The following is a 25291-nucleotide window of genomic DNA, read 5'->3' as shown; positions in this document are numbered from 1 at the left end:
CCTGCTGAGCATGGAGCCCAGTGTGGGCCTATCCCAGGACCTTGAGATCATGACCCGAGCTGAAGGCAGAGGCCCAACCCACTGAGCCACCCAGGCACCCCTAAAATCTATGAGATTTAAATAGGATTAAAGTCTGTAGAGTTTCCTCTATTTCTGATATTGACCATTTGTGTCTTTTAAATTTTTCCTTAATTTGGCTAGAGCTTATCTTTAAAAAAAAAAAAACAAAAACCACAGGTTTTGGCATCATTGATTTTTCTTTTTCATTTCTCTACTAAATAGAGTTTTACATTATATTCAGTATGTTTCATTGAGTTCTACTTTTTATTTACTTTTCCTACTTATTTTGCATATAATTTTCTTTTCTTTTCTTTTTTTTTCTTTCCTCCTAGCTTCCTAAGATGGAAGGTGAGACCACTGATTTTGGCATTTCCCCCTTTCATTTATATATATATGTATATACACACACATATATTATAAATCTTTAAAGCTATACAATTCCCACTAATCACTGCTTTACCTACATCCCACAGTTACTTCATTTTCTTTTTTCTTTTTTAGAGATTTCATTTATTTATTTGACAGAGACAAAGAAAGAGAGTGCAAGTAAGCAGAGCAGCAGGCAGAGAGAGAGAGAAGCGGGCTTTCTGCTGAGCAGGGACCCTAAAAAGGGACTTGATCCCAGGATCCCAGAATCAGTTCCTGAGAGGAAGGCAGCCGCTTAACTAACTGAGCCACCCAGGCACCTCAGTATTTCATTTTCAGTCACCTCAAAGTATTTAAAAATTTTCTGTGATTTATTTATTTTAGCTGTTGGGTTATTGAAAAGTGTTTAATTTCCAAATATTTGCATTTTTTCTAGATATTTCTCTGTTACTGGTTTCTAGTTTGATTTCATTGTGGTCCAAGAACTTGTTTTGTATTAAAGTAATTTTAAATATTTTGAGATTTGTTTTATGGCCCGGAAGGACATAGTCAGTTTTACTGATTGTTGCATGTACACATGAAAACAAAATGGATTGTGCTGTTGTCAAGGGGGTGTTTTGGGTCATGTTGTTTGATAATGTTCAGGTTTTCTGTCCTTACGGATATTTTTGTCTACTCAGCCTGTGTCCACCTGTTACTGAGAAAGGGTCTTTGAAGTCTCCAACTATAATTGTGGATTTGTCTGTTTCTTTCAGTCATTTTTTTATTGTATTTATTTTAAAACTCTTATTCAGTATGTACACATTTAAGATTTTGTTTTCTTAATGAATTAACATCTTTGTTATTATGAAATGTTGCCTTTTCTGTTTGTTATGAATATGGCCACTCTAGCTTGATGTATTTTCACATTCTTTTAGTTTTAAGTCATCTTGTAAAGTGAGTTTAAACTGGATTTCTTGAAAGCAGCATATAATTGGGGTTTGCTTTTTAATCTAGTTTGACAATCTCTGCCTTTTAATTAGAATTTTAAATCATTTGTACTTAATGTAATTATTTATTGGGTTGGATTTAAGTCTGCTATCTTGCTGTTTTCTACTTGTCACAATTATTCTTTGTTCCTTTCTCCCTCTTTTCCTACTTTCTGTATTAATTTTACTTTAGGATTCCATTTTATTTCCATTATTGACCTTTTAGTTGTATCTCTTTTATTTTACTTACTAGTCTAGGATTTATTATATGTCTTTAATTTGCTATAATCTATTTTCAAGTGATATTATTCTACCTAACATATAAGAATCTTTCAAACATATACTTCATTTCCCCTCTCCTGTCCTTTGTTTGTCATATTTTTTACTACTTCATATATCAATATATTTTTGTTTGAAATGATCTTTTAAAGACATGAGTGTTTTTTTTAATATATACCCACATAATTTTTATTTCTAGTGTTCCCCATTCTTTTTGTGGATTCACATTATCATCTGAGATCTTTATCCTTCTGTTTGAAGGACTTCTTTTGATATCTCTTGCAGTGAATATCTGTTGGCACCAAATTCTGTTAGATTTTGTTTTCCTGAAAAAGTATTTCACATTTATTTTATTATTTTTTAAAGATTTTATTTATTTATTTGACAGACAGAGATCACAAGTAGGCAGAGAGGCAGGCAGAGAGGAGGAAGCAGGCTCCCCGCAGAGCAGAGAACCTGATGCGAGGCTTGATCCCAGGACCCCGGGATCATGATCTGAGCCAAAGGCAGAAGTTTTATCCCACTGAGCCACCTGGGCACCCCTTTTAAAATTATTTTTATTAATTTTAATTTATTATTAATTATTTTTAATTATTGTAATTACATATATTGTTATATATTAAATATATAAATATATAACATATAGATGTAGAAATATATTATTAATTAATATAAATTAATTTTATTAATTTATTATTTTTAAATATTTATTTGATAGAGAGAGAGCATGGAGAGCACAAGCAGGGGGAGCTTGTAGAGGGAGAGGGAGAAGCAGGTTCCCCACTGAGCAGACAGCCCAATATAGGGCTCCATTTCAAGACCCTGGGATCATGACTTGAATGAAGGTGGATATTTAAGCTTAACCAACTGAGCCACCCAGGCACCCCTTACATTTCTTTTTGAAAGTTTTTTTCCCATGGCTCATAGACTTCAAGGTTGATAAGTTTTGATTGTTTTTTGTTTTGTTTTTGTTTTAGTACTTTAGAGACCTCCATTCATTTGCCTGACTTGTATAGTTTCCGATGAGATGTCTGCGGAAATTCTTATGTTTTTTTCCTTTATGTATGATTTTCCTGTTTTCCCTACCTGCTTTTAAGATTTTTCTTTTTATCACTGACTTTCAGCTACTTGGTATGACATATCTAAATATGGTTTTCTTTGTGTTTATCCTGCTTGTGGCTCATCAATTTTCTTGACATCTTGCATAGTTCTCATCAAACTCAGGAATACTTAGCCATTATTTTTTCAAATATTGTTTCTTCCTTTTTCTTCTCATTTCTGGGATTCATTTACATATTTTAGACTGAGATATTTTCCAAAGTTTGCCGAGACTTTGCTCATTTTTTTCCTCCTAGTTTTTATTCTATCTTCAGGTTTTACTAATTTTTTTTTCTTTAAGTATACTCCATGCCCAGCATGGAGCTCAACATGCAGCTTGAACTCATGACCTGAGTGAATTGGATACTTGACCAACTGATTCACCCAGGTGCCTCATGATTTTACTAATTTTTTTTCCTGCTTTGTCTAATTTGTTAATGATATCCTCTGAATTTTTTTAGAAGATTTTATTTATTTATTCGACAGACAGAGATCACAGGTAGGCAGGGAGGCAGGCAGAGAGAGAGAGGGGGAAGCAGGCTCCCCACTGAGGAGAGCCCAACGGAGGGCTCGATCCCAGGACCCTGAGATCACGACCAAAGCTGAAGGCAGAGGCTTAACCCACTGAGCCACATATGCGCCCCCTCCTCTGAATTTTTTATTTGAGCTTTTTATTTTTCATCTCTGGAATTTTGAAGTATTCCATTTTCTTTTATTATGTTCATGCTTTCCTTGAAATACTTAGATATTTGATAGCTTTTTAATGTCTTTAATGTCCATAATCTATAATTTTGGAGTATTTACTGATTGATTTTGGTCTTGATTATGAATACTTGTCCTTGTTTCTTGGCATGTCTAGTAATTATTGACTGCATGCTGAACATTGTGAATGTTATATTGTTAAATATCTGATTTTTAAAATACTGGGTTTCTTTCTGGTAGGCAGTTAGTTTGATGATTTGAAGCTTGCTTTTAGTTTGTTAGGGCAGCTTTAGAGTACATTTTACTCTAAGAACAGTTTATTCTATTACTATGGCATGGTCCTTGTGGGGTTTTTGCTGAATGCTTTTAGTGATCAGTGAGGACTCTCTAGTCTAGCTTGTGAGAAGTTAAGTGATTTTCAGCCCAGTGTGAACTTGAACATTCAGTTAATAGCTCTCTAGTTGGACCTTGATGACCTGGTTGAGTTTCATACAATGTATGGGCATCTTAGTGTTCAACAAAGCATCAGATTTCTGTGCAAATTTCTGGAGCTCATTTTCAGCATAGTTCTTTCTCTCTCTCTCTCTTTCCCTGATTTTTTTTTTCTTTCCCTGATTTTTCCCTCTTCTTCTTGAAATTTAATCCTGGAATTCTTAGCCACCTCTGCATCCTTGAATTCCAATTTGTCTGTTCAGCTCTTTTTTTTTTTTTTTTTTTTTAAAGATTTTTATTTATTTAACACAGAGAAGAGATCACAAGTAGGCGGAGAGGCAGGCAAGGTTGTGGGGGAAGCAGGCTCCCTGCTGAGCAGAGAGCCCAATGTGGGGCTCAATCCCAGGACCATGAGACCATGACCTGAGCTGAAGGCAGAGGCTTAACCCTCTGAGCCACCCAGGTGCCCCGTCTGTTCAGCTCTTTAACTCAGCTAGACTGCTGCTTGGAATTCTGCTCTCTTCTCTGATTTGCAGTGTACCTCAAGGCAGAAAGCTGGGGTAATCCTAGGGTTCACCTTGTTAGTTTGCTTTCTCACTAGGATTATATGCCTATGCTGTCTGTTCAGTGTCTGAAAACATTTGTTTCATATATTTGTCCAGCTTCTAGTTGTTCAAGGGCAGAGGATAAATTTCATTCTTTGTTTCTGCATCATGACCAGAAGTGTGTAAATTTTTTTTTTTAAGATTTTATTTATTTATTTGACAGAGAGAGAGAGAGAGAGATCACAAGTAGGCAGAGATGCAGGCAAAGGGAGAAGAGAAAGCAGGTTACCCACTGAGCCGAGAGCCCGATGCGGGGCTTGATCCCAGGACCCTGAAATCATGACCTGAGCCCAAGGCAGAGGCTTAACTCACTGAGCCACTCAGGCACCCCTAGAAGTGTGTAAATTTTAAACATTTTATTACGTGTTGCTTGTGCATGTTTTACTGTTCTTTTGCTACCAGTGCTTTTCTTTTGGAAGATACTGTCAAGTGATTTCATAGTTCAATGTTAATTATTTAATTTATTTGTTATTAATATTTTATTTTTTTAAAGGTTATTCATTTTTTTTAAAGTTAAACTTTGCACCCAACATGGGGCTCGAATTCAGGACCCCAAGACCAAAAGTGACATACTCTTCTAAGCCAGCCAGGTGCTGCCAATCAATTCACTATTAATTTCTTTACTAGTGAGTAAAAATTTTATAAAATATAAATTTATTGTTGAGTATAGCATTAGCTCCTTTCAGGTGTTTTTTTTTTTTTTAAATAAAATTTTATTTATTTGTCAGAGAGAGAGAGAGAGAGCGTGTGCATGCTCAAGCAGGCAGAGGGAGAAGCAGGCTCCTGCCAAGCAAGGAGCCCAATGTGGGATTTGATCCCAGGACACTGGGATCATGATCTGAGCCAAAGGCAGATGCTTAACCTACTGAGCCACCCAGGCATCCTGCTCCTTTCAGGTTTTATATGGTTGTTTTCAGCGTGAGGAAAGATTTAGACCCTGTACACCACTAAAATGTTGAGGGTCCATGTTATATAGTTGAACAACATTCATGTCAGTGTCAGGTGGGAATGTGTTTTTTCCTGGTCTGTAATAATTTAGGTTGAAAAAAACAGTTTGGTTCCTAGATCTAAATTTGGATTTAGGTGTGTTGGGTTCTTTGAAGACAAAACCAACATGTAGCTTTTATCTATATAGGACTGTTTTGTTCACTGTTTGGGATATATTAAGTTTTTCAGACTAAATAACGAATGTTAAGTGCCTAAACAAGTAAAAACAAATGATCAGTGCTTCCCTGTCCCCCCTGTGTTTCTAGGTAATTATAGCTACTTAGTATTGCAGCCATGGAGTCGATGCTTAATAAGTTGAAGAGTACTGTTACAAAAGTAACAGCTGATGTCACTAGTGCTGTAATGGGAAATCCTGTCACTAGAGAATTTGATGTTGGTCGACACATTGCCAGTGGTGGCAATGGCCTAGCTTGGAAAATTTTCAATGGCACAAAAAAGTCAACAAAACAGGTAAGTTTCGATTCACAGTCCATTTGGCAAAAACACACATGCTAATAAAGTACCATAATGCATTTTTATGTTACGAAATGCCAAAAGTAATGGGTTCTTCTCATTTCTATCTAATGAAGTCATAAAAAAATAAATGCTTTTAAACATGCCCTGAATCTCCTGGTTACAAATAACTTGTTTGCTGTATCATCCTATCTTGTAATTTAATTTTGCTTACTTAATAAAATTAATGTGTCTGTTGAGCAAAGAAGCATATTAGATTTGTATTTTTTTAATTTTTAAAAATTTTCTCTTTTTAAAGATTTTATTCATTTATTTGTCAGAGAAAGAGAGAGGGAGAGTGCGCAAGCAGGGGGAACAGCAGGCAGAGGGAGAAGCAGGCTCCCCACTGAGCAGGGAACCTAACGTGGGACTCGATCCCAGGACCCTGGGATCATGACCTGAGCTGAAGGCAGACACTTAACTGACTGTGCCATGCGCACATCCCACATATTAGATTTTTAGTGAAGTGTTTCTTTTAGAATAAATATTGTGTTCCTTTTCAAATTTGTCAATAAATTATTGGCAAAATACTCCATTAAATTTTCCCAAAATTAAATACATTCTTATTTAGTGCATTCTTATTTTGTTTTATAGCCTTCTGGAAAATAGACTTCTGTAACATTCTTTTTAGTTTTAATTATCAGAAGGGAGTACATTTGTGGAATAATAATGTGTTTTACAATATATTGATTTCAAAGTTATTTCAGAACTAACTGTTCTTTCAGTAGAGTCATTTGAATGAATTGTATTTTTATTTTATTTTTTTAATTTGATGTAAGAGACCAACAGATGGTTCTTAGAAATGTGGAGGATTGTTAGTGTTAAATTTTACTAACCATTTTCTATTGGAATTGTTAAGAACTGAAAAACTTCCAGGTTTAAGACCTCTGTGGAAATAGTGTTTTTTAAAAAGAAAAATCACTGTTTCCAAAAGTACTTTTATTTCTCTATAGGTGAAACATACAGATTATAAAATGTTTGGGATTAATTACACATATTTTCTAGTGACTCTGTCCTAGTCATACAGTTATGGATATCCATTACTTGTGACTTTTCCAAAGTCAGCTTATTTCCCAAACAGCAAGTATATTAAAGATTGAATTGGCTTTGGTTATTTTTTTATGAAGTAGGAATCTTGGTCTTGTGATATTGCTGGTATGTGGTTTGTACCTGACCTGTAAATCTTGTTTTTATTGTCATTTAGTTGGAAGTCTTTAAGTCCAGAGCCAATCTTTATTTTAAATGCTGATTGATTTGTCATTTTTGAACATTGTTTTCTCTCTCAATTTATCAAGAGCTCGAAAAATAAGTGATTTCTTAAATATTGAATACTTAAAAACCCATTAATGAGGCCATGAAGTTATGTAAATGACCAACCTCTAACATTAACTTTTATAATCAATTATATAACAGGAAAATGAAAGAACACCAAATGTACTAAATTTTGCATTATTTATTAAGGATGTAACATTATTTGAGAAGTCCATATGCAGAAATTCTCTGATAATGTTGAAGCCTTTGTTGCTGTTTATAGAATGTGAGAACCAGGCACAAATAATAGGTAATTGATTAGATATTTCACAATAACCCACCATTTCTCAACTGCTGAATGCCAGAATTGGGTTCTCTTAGGAAACTACTATATTTTCCCCCCAAATTTATTGCTTTGTGGAACACGATAGTTTTGTAATATATCCGTGCTCTCTGTGGATACAGTTTTGAATCTTCTTTCTTTGCTTTTTTCCATCCTAAGGTGTCTGACCTGACTATCCTCTCTGGACTACAGGCTGTTCCTTGAGGAATAGCTGAGTCTTTAACCACCTTGGCATTGAAGCCTCATTTTAATTTCTCCCTTACTTGTAGTTTAATTCTTTTTCCATTATCTCATTTTTTAATAAAAGGAAATTAGGGAAAGTAGGTAATGTAGAACTGTGCTATCCACTATAGTAACCACAAGCTACATATGCCTATTTAAATTCGTTAAAATTAAATTCATTTCCATAGGTGCACTAGTCACCAATTCTAGGTTCCTTAGCTCTATGTTACTAGTATTACCATACTGGACAATGCACATATAGAACTTTTGATCATCACCGAAAGTTCAGTAGGACAATACTGATCTTAGAGAAACTAGAGGAAAAGTGGGAAAAGGATATTCTTCTTGGTCCTTTTTTGCCCCCTTGCGTAAAGGGACACCGAGGGAGGGCATTTTTCTTAGCCCTCTCAGTCTTTCTTGATATAGCTTACAGTGTACTTGATTACATTTATGTTTATAGCATTTTATATGCTCTTAAATTTGACTTTGAGGTAACATCAGGCTAGGGACTTAACGTTAGGACCTGTCTCTCTGTGTACTTTTTTGCTAGGGTTATTTCAAGTTCATGGTAGTACATGATGAATTATAATTTTCAGATCATGTACAACTTTTGCCTTGTTAATGTAAATGTTTGAAAGCCTCTTAGGGGAGTGGAGTAGTAATAAAAACACCTACAGACAGATGAAAAAAGTGCATATTTATGATACCTGAAATGTAGCAAGATAAAAAGAATTGGTAAATAAAAATTTATTTGTGTGCCTGGTAATATCATTGTATCTGTTTGGATATCTGTATTGTTATTATTCTGGGTTTATGCTTCCAAAAACCAATTTCTGTTGTTTTTGTTTTTGAAAGACATTCTTTAAAGAAACATCTCCTAATGAGTAATTTATGAAAGTACAATTAAGAATTTCCAAGCCTTCACGGATTGCATGGAGCACGGGGTGTGGTGCAAAAATAATGAATACTGTTATGCTGGAAATAAAAAAAAAAAAAAAAAAAAAAAAGAATTTCCAAGCCTTCAAGAGAAGTTTAAAGTTGATTTTTTTTAAATAGTTAAATAGGGTGTTTAGGCCAGTTTTGTATACAAAATGAAGATTTTCAAAAGTTATTATTTGGGTAAACTTAAAACATATAAACATGTTGAAATGGATAGATCATTAATTATAGCCTATAAGCATTTGAAGCTACTATTTAGGCTTATGTATTATTTAGTTTCCCTTTTGAGTGTTCATTTAGAAGCAGCTCTTGGTTCCTAACTATTACTCTTTTTAGAATTTCAGTAGAGATGTTATAAGACATTTCAGGATGACATTTAGGGAATAAAAGTTGTCTATTTAGTTTTTTAAATATAAACATATTTTTAAGAATGTGTAGAATAGTGTATAGGTTGAGGAATGTTCACTCTGAGTACACCAGTGACCAACATCCAAATTAAGGAAACATTGCTAATATTCATCACGCCTTTTCATAGTCATTACCTCTCCCCACCTTCTCTCCGGTGGTAACTACTATCCCGTCCTTTGACACTTTAGAGTAATTTTTCCTGCTTTTGAACCTTAGTTTGTTTGTATGTTTGTTTGTTTTTTTGTGTTATGTGTTCCCTGTTTGTTTTTGAACTTCATTTAAATGAAATCATAGTATGTGTTGCTGTGTTTGGTTCCTTTTCCTTAAATGTATGTTCATGGGATACATCTGTGTTGCTGAACATAGTTTTTCTTTTCATTGAAATATGGGGTACTGGTATGAATATTATTGTACATGCCATTGGCATATATGGCACATATATTGGCATATATGACATATTATCTAGACATGGAGTTGCTTAGGTAATAGTGTTTATATTTGTTCAGTGCCAGTTTTTCCAAAGTGGTTGTATGAATGTATACTTCCATCAGCAGTTACAGTTTTTCACATTCATGCCAACCCTTTTTATAGTCTTTTTTTTTTTTAAGGCATTCTGAGCAGAGGGTCTCCTTTTACTTATTTTTAATTTTTTATTGAACTCTAGTAGACATGCACAATGTTAGATTAGTTTCAGGTTTGCTACGTAGTGGTTTGACAAGTCTCCTACATCTTGCTATGGGTCACCACATAAAATGTTGTTATTTTAATCTTTTGTCACCACACAATGCTTTTACGCCATTGACTATATTCCCTGTGCTGTACCTTTTATCCCTTGATTTATTCATTCCATAACTGGAAGACTATATCTCCCACTCCCCTTTACCCATTTTGCCCATCTCTCCAACCAATCAGTTTGTTCTGTATTTTTGGGTCTGTTTCTGTTTTATGTTTGTTTATTCATTTGTTTTGTTTTTTCAGATTCCACATATAAGTAAAATCGTATGGTATTTGTCTTTCCCTATCTGACACTTCCCTTGCTGTAGTACTTGCTAGGTCCATCCATGTTGTTGCAAATGGCATGATCTCAGGGTCTGTTTAATTTTTGAAAATTCAGTGAATTATTCCTTACTCCTCTATCTCCTAAGCTTTTATAATGTCTGGTAGGTAATTAATTGCTGGGCGTAGAATTTATACTGCTGTGTTTCTGTTAGAGCTTTATAACTGACTTAGTCTTTCTACAGAGTAGTATGTTTAGGATTAAAAGGTATCTAAACATAGGTATTCTTTTCAAGCATATTCTTATTTCCATTGTAAAGAATATTTACTTTAGAGAGATTTCTGAGATAAACATCCTTAATTGGATTTCATTAGCTTTTCTAATTTTTAAATTATACTTAGTTTAAACAAACCATGAAATGGAAATTTTTGGCCAAACTATCTATCTATATATATTAATCATAAGTGAGAAATGGTTGCTTTGTATATATATCCTTTAAAAATTGAAGTACCATCACCTTATCTGTTAGATAGGAATATTGTAACTATCAGGGCTGCTAATGTGTTTAAATAATTTGTAAGAACAGCAGTACATAAATAGAGTTTCTGTCCCACCTGTATACCTACCTTTTATTTCCTTTAGAGTAGAATAATAATTCTACATTTTGAAATTTCTTTCAACTCTATTATGTCAAGTTAATAGATTTATTTTGGGGGAAGATTAAAAAAAAAGAGTGTATGTGTGGGTTTGTTTACTATCTGAACATTTATTTATTATATTAAGTATTTCTGTTTATCTTGACAGAAGATTCTGTTGCCAGGTGACTACTCTTCAAAATGAATTTTTTGAAAAAAGATTTTATTTATTTATTTGACAGAGGGAGAGAGATCACAAGTTGGCAGAAAAGCAGGCAGAGAGAGAGAGGGAAGCAGGCTCTCCACTGAGCAGAGAGCCTGATGTGGGGCTCAATCCCATGACCCTGGAATCATGACCGGAGCCGAAGGCAGAGGCTTCCTGGGATCATGACTGGAGCCGAAGGCAGAGGCTTAACCCACTGAGCCACCCAGGCGCCCCCAAAATGAATTTAACTTAACATTTATTAGTAGTCTTCTAGTTTGTGTCCCATATTTATGATTATTTTTTTAATCTAGTTTTAGAATAGACTCCCCCCCCCCCCATAAATAGAGCAGCTGTAGTCTTATTTTGGCTTAAAAGTCACATATGTTGGCCTGTTTCTTTTGCCCTAACTACTGCATAAGCTTTAAAACACCCCTAGTTAAATGGCTGTTCCTATGAGGATAATGAAGATTGATTTTTTTTTTTTAAAGATTTTATTTATTTATTTGACAGAGAGAGAGATCACAAGTAGGCGGAGAGTCAGGCAGAGAGAGAGAGAGAGAGAGAGAAGCAGGCTCCCGCTGAGCAAAGAGCCCGATGCGGGGCTTGATCCCAGGACACTGAGATCATGACCTGAGCCGAAGGCAGTGGCTTAATCCACTGAGCCACCCAGGTGCCCCTGAAGATTGATTTTTAAATTTATATAATAAATAACTGATATTCATTATTATAGCCACTCTACCAGATGTAGTCTTGGCCATGTCCCTTCCTTACTGCAAAAGCTACATTATGTTATCCAAATACCAGTATTCATGGGTGAGGCTTACTGATACTATGTAGGCAAAGGCATGATTAAATTATTATGAAAAGTATAATAACAGTTTTAAATAAAAGAAACCATTATGCAAAGCTGAATGTGTTAGTCAAGTTGTTTAGGTCAATAATGATCATAGATTATCTTTAATAATTTTAAGGGGTATATCTTATTACCTCTCAATCTTCTAAACTTAATCTAAATAAAAATTTAGATTTTGTTTTTATTGTTTTAGAAAAGGAACTTTGCCCAGAAATCACCTGAAAAATGAAGAGTGTGATGGTTGGCATTCATCATTATCAGTCATGAAAAGTCTATAAAATAGAGTTCCTAGAGAATATTTGTATCTCAGAAACCATTCCTGGTGGTTTTGAGGGATAGGTTAGTGAAGGTTATGATTACTATTAGGGAATCCCAGACATATCGGTATATATCTACTTAGATTTTTATTACTTAGACTGTTTTGTTTTCAGCAAGAGTTCAACTTTGTAGTAAGCAAAGTAGCTTTAAAAAGTTATAAATTAGACTTGTATCAAAAGGTAGTCTCCATTTTGACAAGTATTAGTTTTTAGAAGAATTTATTTTATAGCTATTTTTATTTAAAGATAGGTTATTGAGAAAACATACTTTTTAGTAGATAACTTCCTTTGCCAATGTATTTTAAAGACTATGAAGTGAATAAAAGAAAAATAGGGTGCCAAATACTCTTGCATTTTGTTTTAGTAATTTTTGTGTAAATAAGAGGCTTCAAATTTAATTAGAATTCACAGTTGACTCTTAAGTGCAAGATATTTTGGGTAATTGCACTACCTCACCTTTTCTGTATATTTGAAAATCTTCATAAAAAGAATCAAAAAAGGTTTTAATTCAGGATGATAATGGAAAGCTTCCAGTAACTGCTTTTTTTTAAATTGACCACTAGGCAATAAACATCTGAATGTTGTCTAGGTATAGATCCTATAATGGATACAGAGACACTTAAGTCATGGTTTCTTTCTTTCTTTCTATCTTTTTTTTTGGCAGGGGGTCGTGGTTTCTTTTTTTAAAAAAGCTTATAATATATATGGGGTCAGGACTTTTACACAAGTGATATGTGTTAACAGTGGGTAGTGAAGTAGAAGAAGGAAAACATAAATTAAAAGATGATAGTCTGGGGCACCTGGGTGGCTCATTGGGTTAAAGCCTCTGCCTTCGGCTCAGGTCATGATCCCAGGATCCTGGGATTGAGCCCCGAGTTGGGCTCTCTGCTCAGCAGGGAGCCTGCTTTCTCCTCTCTCTCTCTCTCTCTCTGCCTGCCTCTCTGCCTACTTGTGATCTCTGTCCAATAAATAAATAAAATCTTAAAAAAAAATAAAAGATGATAGTCTGTTTTGAGGTGCAGGCTAAGAGTTTTTAGGAAGTCATTATGAGGTCTGAGGTTAGTCACAACTTTGTTGAAATTGGTTAATTTTAATTAAACTGCAACAAAGAAAACTCTTTTTAAGATGGTTGATAATTGATCTATGTAGAAATCTTTTATCTGTGACTTAAAATAATAAATAAATATCTGAGAGAGAGAATTTTATATTGTTTCTTTTTCTTTATGAACTATAGTGTTTTTCCTTAAGAGTGGTGAAATTGCAAGAGCTCAAAAACCATTTCATGTGATTTTTTTTTTTTTAAGGACTCAAGACATCTTGAAAAAATAAACACATTTAAATTAGATGCATATATAAAATGTGTTGTAGCAGAATGCTTACTAAAATAAGGTTATGAGCTTTAATAGTGAGATAGGAACTTGAACTTCTAGGTCTTTGTTTTTTAGTTCAAATTAATATTACATAACACTCTTAGCTCTTGATAGTCCTGTGTCACATAGATGATCAAAAGAGCTAAGATTATGAAAAAAAAAAACAAAACAGCTAAGATGATATATTTATACATGGATGTTATTTAAATCTCTCAATGATTATTTTCCTGAAGACATATATTATGTTTTACTGGGGTCCTCTGTATTTATTGTCCCTGTATTATTTCTGGGGAGACAGCATGGGTATTGGCTAAGCCTGTGGTCCTCAGAGTTAAAATGATTGTATTTGAATCTTGATCTCACCAGTTGTGGGATTTTAGATAATACATATACCTTTTCCACAGGATCCTCATCTCTGTATTAAGGTCATAACTTATGTTGTAGGATTGCTATGAGGAATGAAATGATTCCTTAAAATTTTACAAGTGATTTGGAAATGGGATGTTCAGGTTGAGTTATTAACTAGTCTCTTTGTTATCTTTCACTTTTCAGAGACTTAATCCTCTAAAATCCTTAACTTATATACATCTAAGGAGCTCCAACTTCAAACAGGTTGTGTTTGAGAAATGTATTGGTTTGGGATTCTGCAGTGAATCTCTGTTAGGTAATTAGGTAGCCAGACTAACTTGTGAAAAACAATCCTAATGTAGCACAGAAATAATAAGAGAATGAGAAAGTGGAAAAATACTGTCTTGGATATTGATAGTTGAGTAGTAGTAGGTTTGAATTAGAGGCTTTTGAAACATACTTTTATAAAATTCATACTTTCATAAAAAGTCATTCAAAATCTTTCAAGGAAGTTTGAAAGGCTAGCATTGATTCTTTGTAAATTTTGCTTCCAGCTTTATCATTTTTCTTTCCATTTATGATGGAAATCTAGCATCACTGATGTGTTCCACATATATCAACTATCAATGCAGCTATTTTTTGATTGATTTATTTAGATTGGGTAACTGGACAGGAACTATTTTTCCTTGGGTAACAGAGAAAATGAAAGGAAGTAGATAGTAAGGAGGATGTGTGCTTTGATAAGTAAGTGTGAATGATTCTTAAAGAGAGAACAGTGGGAGAGCAGCTTCTGTTACTGGTACCATTCATTACTAGTTACTGCCCATAATAAGAGAGGGACAGGCTGGAAGGAAAGAGTGAGTGTAGGTTATTCATATGTAGAAGTTGCTTACAACATGGACTTTTGTATAAATAGGCACTCCTTGACACAAGTGATATGTGCTAACTTTTTGTTCAAAAAATGATTCAGGATTTTGTAGAGTAGGGTTATCAGGTTATCCAGCATTATCATTATGAATAACATTTTGAATTTTTAAACATTTTAACTTTTATTTGAATTCTGGTTAAATAAGAGATTGCTATACAGGGTACGGCACATTACATACACCTTGTGTGTATCAGAGTTCAAAGACAGAGATTTTCCTATGTTCTCCTTAGATAGGGCTCCAGGTCTCATACTTTTAAAAATATTTAGATTTACTAATCATGAAGAAACCAACTTTTTGATATCAGAAAAGTATTACAATGGTGCTATAATTTCCATGACAGATTAGATTTTAGTGGTAGATTATTGTGACACTTGAATAAAATTTTCTTACTCTTGGGGCGCCTGGGTGGCTCAGTGGGTTAAGCCGCTGCCTTCGGCTTGGGTCATGATCTCAGGGTCCTGGGATCGAGCCCCGCATCAGGCTCTCTGCTCAGCGGGGAGCCTGCTTCCTCCTCTCTCTCTCTGCCTGCCTCTCTGCCTACTTGTGATCTCTGTCAAGTAAATAAATAAAATCTTTAAAAAAAAATTTTCTTACTCTTGTATATTTTGATTAAAATTAGATGCACAATTCTTTCATTAGGAAGTGGCTGTTTTTGTCTTTGATAAAAAGCTGATTGACAAATATCAAAAATTTGAAAAGGATCAAATCATTGATTCTCTAAAACGAGGAGTCCAGCAGTTAACTCGACTACGACACCCTCGACTTCTTACTGTCCAGCATCCTTTAGAAGAATCCAGGTAAGTTTTTATAAAGCCTTACATAAAAGACTTGTTGAACAAATATTTAATAATTGTATGTTTCAGTTCTGTCTGTGGAGCATACTGGCAGTGAAAAATTCTTAGAATTTTCCTTCAGGCAGGATGCTTTTATCTTCTTATATATTGGATTTCTGTATAATTCTTATTTTGAAATCTTCAGTAACCCGCTGTCACTTACCTTCTCCCCCAAGAGCACAAGTTACTTTCTTTCAACCTAAAAGAAAAAAAAATTTACTGTGAAAACTGTATTAAATACTTTACATTTGCTTAACTCATTTCATTAACTCAGTTCTCACAATTACATGGGAGAACTAAGGATCAGAGACATTACTTAAGTCACATAGTTATGGCACCTTGATTTCTGAGCCCATTTTTTTTTATTCTAGTATACCCTGGTGTTCCTACTCAGAAATATGACCATAAATCTTTTATGATGTTAATATGTTTATTGTTCTTCTTTTCATGAATAAACCCAAAAGAAGAGTATAGTTGTTGACTCTTCTGTAACATTCATTATTGTGAACTCTGCCCCAAAGTGGATACGTTTTGTTTGCTACACTTGTTCTGAGCTTTTCAAACAATGCTGTTTCCTCTGCAGTGTTTTCTTTCAGTGTCTACAATGTCACCTATCAGAATCCTACCCATCTTTGTTATTTTAACTTGTATCAATGTGTCTTATATTTCCTTATTACTTTTCAAGTCTCTTGAGGGGAGAAGCTGTCCCTACAACTTCTTTTATAGTAATTTAAATATTATAGAACTAGGGATTTATTGGCAATCATTAAGAGAGACAATTCAAATATTACTTTAAGGCATTTTCATTATTAAGTTGTAAACTTTTAAAATGAATAGAAGTAGGACAACTATAGGGAAGGAAAAAATGACTTCCAGTTTTTAATGAGCTAATAAGGTAGAAATAACACTGGAATTCTCCAAAAGAAATGTGCTGTAGTAAAGTCATCCACCTACTCTGAAAGGTCAGAGTTGGTGATGCGTATTGAGGGTAACATGGAGGCAATAATCAAAACCATGAAAATAAGAGTTTTGCAAGAGCATGAGTTGAAAGAACAGAGTACTGCAGAAGAACTTGAAATGTAGAGGGAAAAGAAGAGTCGGAAAGAAACCAGCAATCACTGTTACGTGGCAGGCGAAGAATACGCAGCCGAATGGCATGGAAGCTAAAGGAGGAGAAGGGACCCACTAACACTGAGGACCACTGCGGAAGAAGAAAATAAGGACTGAGAAGAGTTCATTACATTTGACTAGTGAGAGGTTGTTACTGATCTTAATAGTATCAGTAGTAGGATGGTGGTTTGGAGGCTAGAAAATAGATACCAAGGAGACTAGCAGAGAAGACTTCATTATGTGAATAAAGTCCCAGAGGAGGAACTCAAAGGAAATTAGAGGATGATAGTTTAATCACTAATATGCTGAGGTGAAGTTTAGGGAAATGAGGTCATTCATGTTAGATGAACTTTATGCTTTTTATAAGTAGAAAGTGGATAATAGGTAAGTAGTGGGTAAAGGGGGGCCATGGAATGAGGAGCTAGGAAGAGGACTATAAAGGAATGCTCTTGAATGTTGAAAAAAAGAGCAAGGTTAAAATATACTATGTGACTTAACACTGTGAATTTAAAAAGGCATGGACTTTCTATTCTTTCCTTGTGCTTATGACATAAGCAAGAGAGTAAAAAAACTTATAGTGGTTATTACAGGGTTAGTAGGGGTTTGCTTGGCAAAGGATAATTAGGGTGATGTTTATTGTGATAGTTGGGAGAAGAAGGAATTAAATACATATGGACTGAATACTTGCTATTTTGTTAATAAATGTGTTGGGGAGTTAGATTTGGTGGAGGTAGTAAAGGGGTGGGGGATAATGGCTAGTAAGTAGCTGCGGTTGGGGAAGTGGTTCTTGAGAAGAGGATATAGCCCTTTGGTATGTGACTGTAATGGTGATGGGAGTGAATATTCATGAAAGATAAGAGGGCTTCCAGCTGGGGGAGTAATAATATGGATAGTGATGTGGCCAAGGATGATGCTGGGATAAGTACAGAGAGGAAAAAAATAGGAGTAGCTCAAATACATGAGTCTTGGGAATTACAGAGTACTGTAGAAAAAACTGCAGAGTATTTGATCAGTTTTCCTCCAGTACAGTTCAGCAAATGGAAACCTGGTTGTCCACTGTGTTTATGAGCTTGGTGAGGGAGTAAAGAACAAGGTAGCACCTTTGTTGATGACTGAGCAGGTGTAATAACTCTCCCTCAGCCTAAGCAGCTCTGTCTTAATCTTTCATGTATATTAAGCTTCTGCATATGCTTTCATTTGAAAACTGGGTTCAAGGTGGTGGACAGATGAAACAGCAAAAGGTGTACTTGCCATTAAACAGTTACAGTCCAGGTGCAGAGTGTTGGCCTAGCTTTGTTACCACAGTACCTTGTATGTCGTTCATTGCCAGAGCCTAAATAAGCCCAAAGCATAAAATGTTAGGACTTGAATCTCAAACACTTGGTAATAATAATAGCAGCAGTAAAGATTTATTAAGTTTCCATGCTAGTGACTCTGCTGTGTACCTTACCTTCATTATCTCCTTTGATGTTCACAGTTACCCTTCAGGGTGGTTTTTTTATCACCATTTTACAAATGGGCAAAGTGAGGCTCAGAGCCAAGGTATCCGACTCACCTAGTCAGGGAGTAGTGATGCTGGGACTTGAAGTTGGGAGTTTGTCTTCAGAGCGTGAGCTCTTTATGAGTAAAGCCTACTCAATGTTGGGATCTAACATTTTCTGAATTTCTCAATATTCTTATACATCAAAGAGAAGTAATTTAAAAATATAAAAGCTGTGACACCTTTTAAGGGTAAAGCAAAACTGCTCTGATTGAAGTAGTTACAGGGGACCTAGTGCTGTGCTCTGTGCCTCTTTCTGTCTCCTCTTGCTCTAGAGGGGTCTGGGAAATCTGTAGGTTCCTTTGAGTACATTCTGAAAATGGTGGTTTAAATGTTACATTGATGGCTGAAAACAAATCTAAGTCTACCTTTTTGTTGACTGTGAATATTTTATGTATATTTGATTTTGATAATGTGGAAAAAAATGATGGTAAATAACTCTTTTTCTTTTTTAAAACAGAGATTGCTTAGCGTTTTGTACAGAACCAGTTTTTGCCAGCTTAGCCAATGTTTTAGGTAACTGGGAAAATCTACCTTCCCCTGTACCTCCAGACATTAAGGATTATAACCTTTATGATGTAGAAACTAAATATGGTTTGCTACAGGTATGTATTTTTATTTACCATGTGAAAAGAGTTTTATCCTTCAAAATTGTTTTTGGCTGTTTAAAACTTATTAGCAATATCAACTGTTTTATGTAAACCTTTGGATCCTCTCAATGATTTAAAAATTATTTCTATGCTCTGCAGTTTTTCTACAGTTTATTGTTAGATTTAAATTATATTTTAAATTTATGAAACATAACATTGATAACCTTTGTAGAAGGGTACTTACTGGTTGATGGGTTGGTTCCCTTTCGAGTTCTTTGAGTGAATGCATTTCATAAATAAAATATTAAGTTGAAATACTAATGTATTTAATAAAAAATAAAAATTACATCTTTAAGGAAATTATTTAATAGGTATCAAGAGATCTTGTTAGACTTTTCATATATGTCCACTTTTTCTCTTTTTTTTCTTTAAGATTTTTTTTTTTTTAAATTTATTTGACAGAGATCACAAGTAGGCAGAGAGGCAGGCAGAGAGAGGGCAGGGAGAGGTGTGGGGGGCAGGGGTGGAGCAGCCTCCTCACTGAGCAGAGAGCCCAGTGCGGCCTCCATCCCAGGACCTTGAGATCATGACCTGAGCTGAAGGCAGAGGCTTTAACTCACTGAGCCACCCAGCGCCCTATGTCCACTTTTTCTGATTTTCCTTTCCCTGCCTACCAAAATATCTTCAGGTCTATAGAGTAAATTTATAAAGTAGATTCTTAGTTCCATTGCGGACAGAGATAATTTTATCTATTGTTTTACAACAGCTTTGTTAAGCTGTTAATTAACATACAAGAAATTTCACATACAATAAACTTTGGCTTGATTATTTGTTTTTTTGGTTGTTAAGTTTGAGAAGGTCTTTATAGAACTTTGATACCAGCCCTTTATCTGTAGTGTCATTTGCAAATACCTTCTCTCATTCTGTGGGTTGCCTCTTTGTTTTGTTGATGGTTTCCTTTGCGGTACAGAAGCTTTTCATTTTGATGAAGTCCCAAAAGTTCATTTTTGCCTTTGTTTCTGTTGCCTTTGGAGACGTGTCTAGCAGGAAATTGCTGTGGCGGAGGTCAGCAAGGTTTTGTCCTCTAGGATTTTGATGGATCCCTATCACACATTTAGGTCTTCTGTTCATTCAGAGTCTATTTTTGTGTATGGTGTAAGGAAATGGTTCAGTTTCATTCTTCTGCATATGACTGTCCAATTTTCCCAGCATCATTTGTTGAAGAGATTGTCTTTTCTCCATTGGATATTCTTTCCTGCTTTGTCAAAGATTAGTTGACCACAGAGTTGAGGATCCACTTCTGGGTTCTCTATTCTGTTTAACTGATCTGTGTGTCTGTTTTGTGCCAGTATATGCTGTCTTGGTGATTACGGTTTTGTAATAGAGCTTGAAATCAGGCAACGTGTTGCCCCCAGATTTTTCTTTTTCAACATTTCCTTGGCTACTTGGGGTCTTTTCTGGTTCCATACAAATTTTAGGATTGTTTGTTCCAGCTTTTTGAAAAATATCATTGGTATTTTGATCAGCATGGTGTTGAAAATATAGATTGCTCTGGGTAGCATAGACATTTTAACAATGTGTATTCTAATTCATGAATGTGGAATGTTTTTCCATCTTTTTGTGTCATCTTCAGTTTCTTTCGTAAGTGTTCTCTAAATTGTAGAATATAGATCCTTTACATCTTTGATTAGGTTTATTCCAAGCTATCTTTTGGTTTTTGATGCTATTGTAAATGGAATCGATTCTTTAATTTCCCTTTCTCCATTTTCATTGTTAGTGTATAAGGAAGCAACTGATTTCTGTGCATTGATTTTGTATCCTGCCACATTACTGAATTGCTTTATGAGTTCTAGTAATTTGGGGGCAGAGTCTTTTGGGTTTTCCACAAAAAGTATCGTGTCATCTGCAAAGAGAGGATTTGACTTCTTTGCCAGTTTGAATACCTTTTATTTCTTTCTCTTTTTTTTGTCTGATTGCTGACTCTGGCCTTCTAGTACTATGTTGAACAATAGTGGCAAGAGTGTGACAAGGAGTCCCTTGATATTTACTTTCTGTAACTTGGGAACTGAAGATGCCTTCACATTTCAAACACAGAGACTAAATAAATTTGGATAGAAAAATGGTTTTAAAGTATCTTTGATTTTGCTTATCTGCCTTTGGAAAGAAACTTTAATAAAGAATTGTATTTTGGTTTTATAACTGGGTTTTTCCCACTAAAGCTTAGATCCTTGTAGCAACTGAGAATATCTACTCTTTTGCATTTATGATGAAATTTAATTTTTCCCTGACATATAAAAAAATCTTTTATTGTAAGAAGCAGCAATTATGATTTTAGAGACACTTTATTATTGTAATTGAAAGGAGTTTTATTTAATGTAAAAGTCTTTTTTCCCCCCAATTACAGGTTTCTGAAGGATTGTCATTTTTACATAGCAGTGTGAAAATGGTCCATGGAAATATTACACCTGAAAATATAATTTTGAATAAAAGTGGAGCCTGGAAGATAATGGGCTTTGATTTTTGTTTATCATCAACCAATCCTTCTGAGCAAGAGGTAATGAAGGTTTTAAGTCTTTTAATTTTTTTTTTTTTTTTAAGATTTTAAGTAATCTCTACGGTCAAGGTGGGGGTCAGACTCACAACACTGAGATCAAGAGTTGCATGCTCTACTGATTGAGCCACCCAGGGGCCTTAGTCTTCTAATATTTTTAAGGCTGTGGAAATTTGTGATGCATCCAGAATGGACTAGAGAATTTGCAAGTCTGATAAATGTGTCAAAATAGGCTACCTGGTACAATGTATGTTTAAATGTGCAGCCTTACAGAAAATTTCTTTTTTTTTTTTAAAAAAAGATTTTATTTATTTATTTGACAGAGAGAGATCACAAGTGGGTAGAGAGGCAGGCAGAGAGAGAGAGGGGAAAGCAGGCTCCCTGCTGAGCAGAGAGCCCAATATGGGACTCGATCCCAGGACCCTGAGATCATTACCCAAGCCGAAGGCAGCGGCTTAACCCACTGAGCCACCCAGGCACCCCTTACAGAAAATTTCTAATGTTCATTTTACCTAACAGTATTCTTTAGCTAGTTAATTCCACAGTAGTATTACTTGATTAAAGGATGCTAGAGTTAAACAAATTTGAGAACTATTGGGTTAAGTAGGCTTTTTCCCTCCTGATAGCAAATACACTAACAACGTGAATCTCTAGCAGTGTTTTCGCAACATTGGACCACAGAATCTTTAGGGAGCATGATAACTACAGTAGCAGTGATAATAAGAACTAACATTTACTGAAGTACTTTTCTAACAAAGCACTTTTTAATGTATTTACTTATTTAATCCTCACCACAATCCATGAGATACGGGAATAATATAGATGGGTAAGTTAGGCTTATAGAATAAAATAATGTACCTAAGTATAGGCAGGTGGTTAAGTGGTAGAGGTAGAATTTGAACCTGTTCTCTCTGGTTCTAAAGCACCTATTATATAGTGGCTATGATATCTCTGGCTATTTATACTTGGGAAAATAATGCACTATTTCTAGTTTTTAATATATGTATATAGTTAAAGGCACCATGATTTGATCTTAAAATAGATTTGTAATTTAAGTAAATAACTTTTAAGGCAAGGAGAAGGAATTAGTATTGGTTTGGTATAGAATGGGTCAGATACTGTGTTAGGTCCATTTTTTTCTGTACATTTGTTTAATTTTACAACAGCCTTTTGAACCTGTTAACTAAATCACACAGCTAGTTAGTGAAAGAACAAGGTTTCAAATAATAATCTGGGTCCATAAAACTTGAAGCCTATGTATCATAGAACATAGGCTATACCTTTTCATATTCATACTGAATCTTAAGGTGATAATTTGTCTTCTGGGAGAGAACTCCAATAGTCCGAAGGTTTCAAGAGTTCTTTTTATAAAAAAAAAATTATTTATTTTCAGAGATAGTGGGTGAGCAGAGGGGCAAAGGCAGAGGAAGAGAATCAGTCCCAAGAGGCTCCATAGTCAGCACAGAGCCCATTTGCAGCGCTTGATCTCAAGACCCTGAGATCACGACCTGAGCCGAAATCAAGAGTCAGACGCTCAATTTACTGAGCCACCCAGACACCCAGGTTGCAAGAGTTCTTATTCATATCTCTCAGTTTGTTTAGTGCCCTTTCCAGATTTGAGAATTTGAAAATTTTAAGATTGAAGGTGGTGATGATATTTTTACTTCCATGACTGAGTATGAATTTAAAACTAGGTTGCTACTGCTTGATAGTGTTTTTTTGTTTGATTTGAAATATTTAATCTATATAATCTTTTTTCTGTCTTCTTATAGCCTAAATTTCCTTGTAAAGAATGGGACCCGAATTTACCATCATTGTGTCTTCCAAATCCTGAATATTTGGCTCCTGAATACATACTTTCTGTGAGCTGTGAAGCAGCCAGTGATATGTACTCACTAGGAACTGTCATGTATGCTGTATTTAATAAAGGGAAACCCATATTTGAAGTTAACAAGCAAGATATTTACAAGAGTTTTAGTAGGCAGTTGGATCAGGTAATTTGCCATAATATATATATATATAATTGCTTGCATTGAAAGTATTAAATGTTTCTTTGATTTAAAAAAACAAGTTCAGAAAATTCTCTAAGATGATGTCTCATATTTTAAGTTTACATAAAATCAGCTTAACAAAAGTAATTTTGTAAATAATGAGGATTAATGTTTGTTAACACAGCTTTAATTGTGCTTTTATTTACTACTAAAATATGATCTAAAATGCTGGGCATTTGTTTCAGTAATATAAACAATTTCAGGTATTGAGGATAAGTGTTTTTGTTATCTTGCCACAGAATTAGCAGTTTGTTCACTGTAACATATTTTTGAGTGAAATTTCAAAAAGTTTTAAAAAATAAACTATTGACTATAAATGTATTATGTTCTTGCATATTTTATATTCATATTTAATATTATCACTCTTTTAAATAGTTGAGTCGTTTAGGATCTAGTTCACTTTCAAATATACCTGAGGAAGTCCGTGAACATGTAAAACTACTCTTAAATGTCACTCCAACTGTAAGACCAGATGCAGATCAAATGACAAAGGTGAGTACACATGAATTCCTGCCTCAGGTAGAGGGACAATGAGTTAAAGTAAATTAAGTGCTTCTAAAGCAAGATTTAGCCAGATAGAGTCCCCAGATAGCATCTTTATCCTTGAGAATGTTAAATATTCAACTTCTTTTAATTTTAAGCAGTTAAATAATTTAGGTATATAACTGCTCTGATATAAATAAAATTAAGATTTCAAATAATCAGAGTCTTAACAGTCATGTAGGTATAGAAATTTTGGACACAAGAATTTATGAGCCTCTAATTTACTCATGTAACTATGGATTTTAATAGATGAATAGTACTCTTTATGCCTTCAAGATATTTTACTTAATCTTTCAGTATTTACTAGTTAGGTAAAGAAAATGTTACTGCCCAGCTAACTTACAAGTAGTGACTGAAAATTTAAACTTGAGAGGCAATTTGGTTATCACTTCCTTATTTTTATTTTTATAATTAGAATTATTAAGTGATCTTTAGCATTTTGCTAAATGTTTTTGAATATTTGTTTTACTATATTATAGCAGTTTCAGGTATGAGAAGTACTTTAATAGTTATCAAAATAATTTTATTTCCTGTTTTTAGATTCCCTTCTTTGATGATGTTGGTGCAGTAACGCTGCAGTATTTTGATACCTTATTCCAAAGAGATAATCTTCAGAAATCACAGTTTTTCAAAGGACTGCCAAAAGTCCTCCCAAAACTGCCCAAGGTTTGTTGTTGATCACTTTTTATTATAATCAGAATTTACTATAGTAACTCTTCCAGAGAAATAAATGTAATTTTTGCTTTAGGTGCATAAATGACTATGGAAGGCTGCAGACTGAACCTGAAAGTTTAGTGGACCTTTTTCTCAGGGCCCAAAAATAATTTAATAAATTAGATAGATAATAAAATTAGCAGAGTACTACCTATGCAAAGATAGTACCTGGACATTAAATGTCAGAAGAGAAGTCCATAAGCTGTCATTGTGGAGATCGTTGCCTCACCCCAATTAAGCGGTGCATCTGTATTGTCACTAGCCTCTCCTATGCCTTTAAGTTACCTTTTCTGACTTATTATATCATGAGTGTATTCTAGTATAAAAAATGTTGGTGAATGCCTTAGAAGTCTGTGGTTGGAAAACTGGTGATTCCTGGTTACAAAAATATCTCCAGTGTTTAATCTGTCAGATACTCATTGATTATGCACTGTTTGTCTAGCCCTTTACTTAGATGCTATGTAGATAAAAAAAAAAGGAATCAAAATATTCTTGCTCTCCAAGACTCAGAGTATGTGTAGATAGAGTTAAC

At 34.5% G+C, this 25291-nt stretch overlaps 1 protein-coding gene across 4 annotated transcripts in view; it reads left to right on the top strand.

Annotated features, from left to right (window-relative positions):
* Positions 1-25291, top strand: part of SCYL2 (SCY1 like pseudokinase 2) — a 59550-nt gene that overhangs the window by 9894 nt on the left and 24365 nt on the right. For all 4 annotated transcript variants that reach the window (XM_032346644.1, XM_032346643.1, XM_032346641.1 and 1 more), the window contains exons 2-8: positions 5764-5968; positions 15467-15624; positions 18771-18915; positions 21305-21454; positions 23224-23445; positions 23878-23994; positions 24586-24711. In XM_032346644.1, coding sequence (XP_032202535.1) covers positions 5792-5968; positions 15467-15624; positions 18771-18915; positions 21305-21454; positions 23224-23445; positions 23878-23994; positions 24586-24711 — 1095 coding nt within the window. In that variant the 5' untranslated portion in view covers positions 5764-5791. The remainder of the gene's footprint in view (positions 1-5763; positions 5969-15466; positions 15625-18770; positions 18916-21304; positions 21455-23223; positions 23446-23877; positions 23995-24585; positions 24712-25291) is intronic.

This window comes from Mustela erminea, chromosome 6, assembly GCF_009829155.1.
Source record: "Mustela erminea isolate mMusErm1 chromosome 6, mMusErm1.Pri, whole genome shotgun sequence".
Lineage (NCBI taxonomy): Eukaryota > Metazoa > Chordata > Mammalia > Carnivora > Mustelidae > Mustela > Mustela erminea.
The sequence above is the reverse complement of the archived record's forward strand: the minus strand, read 5'-3'. Positions and strand labels throughout refer to the sequence as shown.